The following is a 6,489-nucleotide window of genomic DNA, read 5'->3' on the forward strand; positions in this document are numbered from 1 at the left end:
ACTTATATAATGTCAAAGAGGATGCCTGTCTACATCGGCAGTCTTATAGATCTGACTGAGATTGACGGTAGAAAAGTTCAGAGTTCACCCGCACTGCCTGGCAGAGCTATAAACAGATCAGTGGAGGTTGTGGGGGTTCTTTGACTCCCCACTCCTCTCCTCCTCCCCACGCCTCTCTTGCTGTCTATCTCTCAGTCCAGCAGTAAGTTGATACAGTTTCAATTAGGCTCCACTGCCACACAAAAGATCTGGAGTGTTGGGCAATCAGTGCCATTTCTGACACCAGAGGCACTCACAGATCATTTCGTTTTTTTTACACTAAGACTCAAAAAAGTCCTGTTTTTGAAAAGAATCAAAAAACATAGTAAATTCATGAACATCTCCTGTGCACTAATGTGGATATTGCCATCAGTGTAAGGAAAACCGACATCCAAAGACAGGATTTCATTCAGTAGCAGCAAGTATATTATAAATTAGGAAATGAAAACATAAATAATCTATTTAGCATCTCTTATCCCTCTCTCACCCACCCACAGTGAAAAGACAACCCCTAATAAAAAATACAAAACCAGTATTAAACATAAATTAAAAAAATGAATATATACAAAGCAAAAGCACAAATATGATACACTTGAATAAAGCTTGGAGTGAAAGTGCATCATGATTTGGAGTCCCCCCTCCCTCCCGTCTCCATATTGAGGTGAAGTCTATTTATGAGGCCATTAGATTCTTGGCAAGAAATGTGTCACCGTCATGGCGGGTGACACTCGGCTTCCTCTTTTTGTTTTGCCATTCTTACTCAGGCTGATGTACATTCTCGGATAGGCCACCGACTCATAGGCGTTGTAGTTGTTAGCGAGGAGCTTCTCTCTGAACTTACACTCGTTGTTGAAGTGGAGCTGAAAGAGAAATGAGGCAGAGTATTTGAAAATGCTGATTGTTTGAAGGCTGAGACAAAACAAAGATGCTGGGATGTTTTGGGGTTGGGGATTTGAAGTTTGTATTGTCTGTTGTGATTACTATCAAACAATTGCTTTATTTCTGACTGCAAGGCTATTGTACAGCAGCTTTTTCAGTTAAAGATTTACACAAAAATGAAACTGTGGAATGATGAATGAGAGTGAAGCAGGATTCATGACACCATGGTGTTTACACTCAGTGACTGAAATAATAGATTGTGAGCAGGAAAACAGGAGGATCTTTCCAACTGATCTCAGATGTTTTGTAATTAGATGTTACTGCATTCTCTAAAGAAGCAATAAATGCTGTTTGTCTGAAGGACACTGGGTTGCCTCGGTATTCCAAAGTCCTTCTCACTAGTTTCAAACTGGTGAGTCGCCATATATCTTAGGAAGGACTTCAGCAATGTTTAAATAGGTTGCTAGAAAACATTGGTAGTAGGCCCTACCATCACAGACACATCACAAAATGAAATATATTTTCCAAAAAATAACAGCACTGGGAGGACAAACCAGACTATAAACTGCTTTTTATACACATGCTTACATGTATATGTGGAGAAATATGTGCATTTCAGAATTAGCACTATACATGTAGTTTAGAGTGAGAAATAACTAGCAACCAGTCAGTCTGGCGTTAGTAGCATAATGTTTGGTCATATAAGATATGTTGTGTTACTTTTGTGACATGTAATTAAAAATTTTCCAGTTCATATTAGACAGTATTTTGACTAAGCGTCAACTTGAACACGCCTTTAATACAGTTAATGAACAGTTGCCCCTGGCAGTCACTGAGAGTAAATATTTAGTAATTTATATATCACTTTAGTTTTAGTTTCTCTGGTGTAACTCGTTTAAGTAGAATTTTATTACTTAATAAATTACTGATGTGTACATCTACGTTTACTAATCATTTTAAGAATTTTTATGTATGGCACTTTTTTTTAACAATTTAAAGCTTTGTCAAACAGTAGAGGTATTCCAGTTGTTTGCCTCAGACCTTAAGTTAGAATTTTTATTAATGTCTTAAGCTGTGATTTTACTGGCACTGATAGCTGATGGCCACGCTCTGTATTTTTCTGGGAATTAATTAGCTATGACAACCAAGAGGCAATGACAACTATTTTATATGTTGCTTCGTATTTAAATTTGTCAGGCAAGTTACTATTTCTCGGCCAGAGATTGATGTCTGACAGAGATTGTCTTTAAACAGCATTTATCATTTATTTATCAGGGACATTTATATTTTTGGTATATTTTCAAAATTCTCTAGGCGGGCAGGGGGGTCAGGAGGACTTCAACTCATGACCATCCTGATAAACGGTCACTTTTGCTGTATCTGAGGAAAACTTTAACAAATGCAACAAAGTAACAAGCAAAACCTGGATCTCTGTCCATGTCTTCATCAAACCAGTGCATGTGAGGGTGCAGTGAGTGTAAGACAGTGATGGACAGTTGGCAACAGTGTTCGTACACTCACAGATCCATACAGCTTTCCTCGCCGGTTCATGGCCACAAAGAGTCCACTGTGTACACCCAACAGAGTTACCACTCCTCTCTCCACTGGAGAAATCTGGAGAAGACCTTCAGGGGGAACAAACCACACACACAGAAACACACTCGTCTGATGGAGAGATCCAGAGCTGCTGCTCCACACAGAAGAACTCATATCGCTATATGTGTCTCAGAAGATTTCTACCTGACATTCTACCTGTAAATGTTAAAGGCTAATTACATTTTACAATTTCAATTTTAATGGGGTACCAGCCAGTGAGCCCACGACTTAATGATCAATAGCACAGACTGTCATTTCTAGTTGACTCTATACTCATAGGGTTTGGGCAGGTGTGGCACATCTAATACTGGTGTCACTGTAAACACTAAGCACATTTCTTGTCAGTGCAATATTGATAAACATAGGCTAATATAACCAGACTTTAAAGCAGAGCTCAACTGAAATGTTCAACAAAAAAGTTATTTTGTGTTATATATGAACATTTGCTGTTTTAGAAATGAAAACAGAGATTTTGTTTGTTTACCAGCATGTACCCATGTAACACCTGACAAAATAATATCATCATGCCAGGAGAGTTGTCACTGCATCTGCCACTGGAGATTTCAGAGGGTTTACTCAACTCCCCCGATGTAATTTCTCACATGGCCTTGACGGGCTGCTGAGTTACAGCACTGTGTGTGTGTGTGTGTGTGCGTGTGTGTGCGTGTGTGTGTGTGTGTGTGTGTGTGAGTTTGAAATGCTTTACAGTAGGAGCAGAATCCTTCACAGAGGGTTTCTGTAATGTATCTCCCCGAATTTTATGCCTTCTCTCAAAATAGGACAGGAAAAAAAAAAAAGCTTTAAGCTCCCAAAGGTGACTGTCAATTCCAGAGCTCGTCTTTTTAGGAGCACGCTTCAGAAACACGGGATGACAGGGATTAGATTTGTCATGTTGGTTAAAAAAAGTGTGTTGTTCTTCGTGTTTGCGAATATGAGGCGTGTAGGAGTTAGTCTGTGCCGGGCCACTGGGGTTAATCTGGTCTGTTTTAACAGATGAGTCTGTGCGCTGTGACCTAACTTTAGGTGCTGGCTGGCCGCTGGCCTGGATCACAACGGGCTCTGGTTACACAGAAGGCGGAAAGCACGGGCGCGTACAGTAGGCTATGTGCTTGGCGGTACTACGGAAGGACCACAGATGTTGAAGTTCAGGCACAGATCAATATTAGATAAATGTTCAGTGACTGGCAGCATGAGCAGCATCTCCCTCAGTAGTGTCCCCATATGGCTGAGGTGTGAAAAAGGTGGTGAAACGTTTCGATTAGAAAGTAGGCTACTGAAAACCAAATTTTTTTTTCTTTCAAAAATCATATTTAATCATTTAGTTCTTAAATATTTCTTTGTTCCTCAAAGCCTATTCATTGAGTTTCTCTACCTTTGGTGTGTTATTTAACGCCAACTTCTGTGCATTAAACCAACAATAAATGTGTGAAAAGTAAAGAAATAATCAGTTGCTATCTGATAAACAATTGACACAACTTACTGTAACGATTTTCGTTGTGTGCTCCACTTATTCTACCATCCGGTAACACTTCAATATGAAAGCCGATCCCCACGTTGCAATAGAGTCGCCGCAATCTTTTAATGCCCAAGAGGTAATCGCTGTCCCGGCCGATCTCCTCCCGCTTTTCCCCCGGGAACCGCGCCAGGGATCGGGAGTAAAGGGCCTCCCAGCGGTCCGCCGTCCGGTTCAGGCCGGGGGCGCATCCCACCAGTCCGGTCACCAAGCCCAGAGCCAGGGCGGTCCACAGGGCCGCTAGAGAGCCCATCCCGGGTCTGGCTCTGAAAGCAGCCTCGCGGCGTTTGCCTTTCCAGTGAAGTGAAAACAAGAAGAACCAGCGGCGCGACAAACAGGAGCGTGTGGAAGTTACGCTCATTCCCAGACCGACAGGCGCACTGGCTTCAGCGCCGGAGCGACATTGATCTGCATGGACGCTGTGCGGCCATGCCTCTATATTTATACCTGGAGACACATTACATCACTGCTCCACACTTAGAAGAAACGTACAAACTCCATATTCACATTCAGGCGTACCAAATAGAGCTGGGGCTTTATTGAAATCAAATAATAGCTGTCTTATCTGAGAGCAAAGCAGGAGTTTGTGGAAAATCAATGAATAAAGGCGTTGTTATAATGGGGGAAAAACGCCTTTGTGCGAGGCTTTCATTATCAGCAGCAGAATATCATAATTTATGTATGGGAGGATGTAAAATAGGAAACAGTCAAGTTAACAGACCGTGGTGTCGAGACAGGAGACAGTTCTATAAATGAACAATAACAGGAAAAAACATAGGTCCAATTCAACCAAATGAAAAAAAAAAGCTCTAACTTAAGACTGGTAGAAGGGAAATCATGTCCCGGGCCCTTATAGAAAACAATGGTAAAACTAAATAGAGAGTTTGCAGCATGACAAGTACACTGTCATTGTTAGCCAAGGCTTTACACAGTTGTGACGCTACCACTAAAAGTTTGGGAAGTGTGATTTGTGCTAACCACCATCTATCAAACTATCCAGCTTTATAACAAAATAAACAGGAGGGATTTCCTGTAAACAGCAACTGAAATATATTTTCACATCATGAAGGTTTACCTGTTTCTTCATTTCTCTTTTCAGTTTACATAATATCTGGTGCTTAAAAATTTAACAGGCCATACAGTGATAAACATGGTTAAAAAAATGTATTGTATTTTATTGGCTTCACCGTTTTGAACAAGAATGAGGGATTTCCAATTGAATCCATATTTTTATACACAAATTTGGGCTGAAACAATGGACTTCTCTCAGAAGTAAAAAAAAAATAATAATCAAGCATAACATGTACCTATTCAAGCTTATTTTTCCATTAAGGAATGCAAGTAAATAACTAACTGGGCAGCTCAATAAGAAAATAATAATGTGTTTTATGATTTTTTGCCTTTCTTAAAACTGTAAATTACAAAATTCATGGATAACAATAATTCTATTTTAGTATTAGAAATACAACTGTGACGAAACAGTTGGCACATACTGGTGAATTAACCCTTACAGAAACATATACAATTTTACTGTATAATACTGTCAGTGAAGGCAGCTGTAGTACAAACCTTACACTAGGTGGTGGTCTTATAAATGTGTTAAACACTGTATATATGTTATATATACAGTATGTGAATGGTAAACCCATGGAAACTAGTTTTGCTCACTTTTTTGTATTTCACATATCAGAACATTTGTTGTTAAAAACCTCAAAACACAAATTCTTTTTTTTCAAAATGTTTAAATGATTATAACCAACTTGTGTCATGGTAACATGTCTTTGATGTGTCATCCTTGACAGTCTTTCAGATGCACTGATGCATTGCTTTTGATGTTCGTTGAAATAAACCAAACTAAATAGCTCACCCTCCTTTTTTCACCATCACTGCTATTATCTCTGCCAAAGCAATAATGAGCACTGTCTGCTGAGTGTCCCATTATTTAATCTCTGTGTTTGAGTACTGAAGATATTCCCTCTCTGTCAACCGTCAGTAGAGACAGAGACAGGGTCCTTTGATCTCTGGGGTGGCTTGGTCCTGCTCCTCACTGACCACGCATGACACGTTTTTCTCACGTTCACATTTGGCTGAACCTCAATGTACAACAAAATTGCTTCTTAGTGTGCTGCAAAATGACTGCATGAATGCAGTCAAATCTTAGAGACAGTCCCATGGTGTTGAGGCCATTGGCTGATGAGTTCCAGGGCACAAAAATGGTTGACATACCAGCAAACCAACATGACTTGGTCTGAAGTACCAAAGGATCTTCAGAATGCATGAATCAAATGAACAGTCAGTGGTCAGGCAGCCCTCCAGGTTGACAAGAACTAGCAGAAAGGCTTTCTTATCAATGGACCTCCAGGAACACAAATGGACTGCTGGCCCTTCAAGACCTTCAGGCTGTGGAAGCACACCACATCCTGAAAAGAGGATAGTTGGCATTCCATCACACCTTCAGGAAA

General features: G+C 40.2%; 1 protein-coding gene across 1 annotated transcript; it reads right to left on the reverse strand.

Annotated features, from left to right (window-relative positions):
- Positions 1-561: 561 nt before the first annotated feature.
- fgf4 (fibroblast growth factor 4) lies at positions 562-4,423 on the reverse strand. Its single transcript, XM_026293960.1, has 3 exons — positions 3,995-4,423; positions 2,440-2,543; positions 562-899 (listed from the first exon to the last, which is right to left on the reverse strand). Exons 1-3 carry the CDS (start codon positions 4,386-4,388, stop codon positions 723-725), a joined length of 675 nt encoding a protein of 224 aa, XP_026149745.1. The 5' UTR covers positions 4,389-4,423; the 3' UTR covers positions 562-722.
- Between the last annotated feature and the right edge of the window lie 2,066 nt (positions 4,424-6,489).

Source organism: Mastacembelus armatus, chromosome 3 (genome assembly GCF_900324485.2).
Source record: "Mastacembelus armatus chromosome 3, fMasArm1.2, whole genome shotgun sequence".
Taxonomy (NCBI): domain Eukaryota; kingdom Metazoa; phylum Chordata; class Actinopteri; order Synbranchiformes; family Mastacembelidae; genus Mastacembelus; species Mastacembelus armatus.

Excerpts from the sequence above, each read along its gene's own strand:
- fgf4 (XM_026293960.1), bottom strand. The coding sequence starts at position 4,388 with ATGAGCGTAACTTCCACACGCTCCTGTTTGTCGCGCCGCTGGTTCTTC. Across the intron at positions 2,544-3,994 it reads ACACAACGAAAATCGTTACA|GTCTTCTCCAGATTTCTCCA; the intron begins GTAAGTTGTGTC and ends TTCCCCCTGAAG. Across the intron at positions 900-2,439 it reads GAGGAAAGCTGTATGGATCT|CTCCACTTCAACAACGAGTG; the intron begins GTGAGTGTACGA and ends TTTCTCTTTCAG.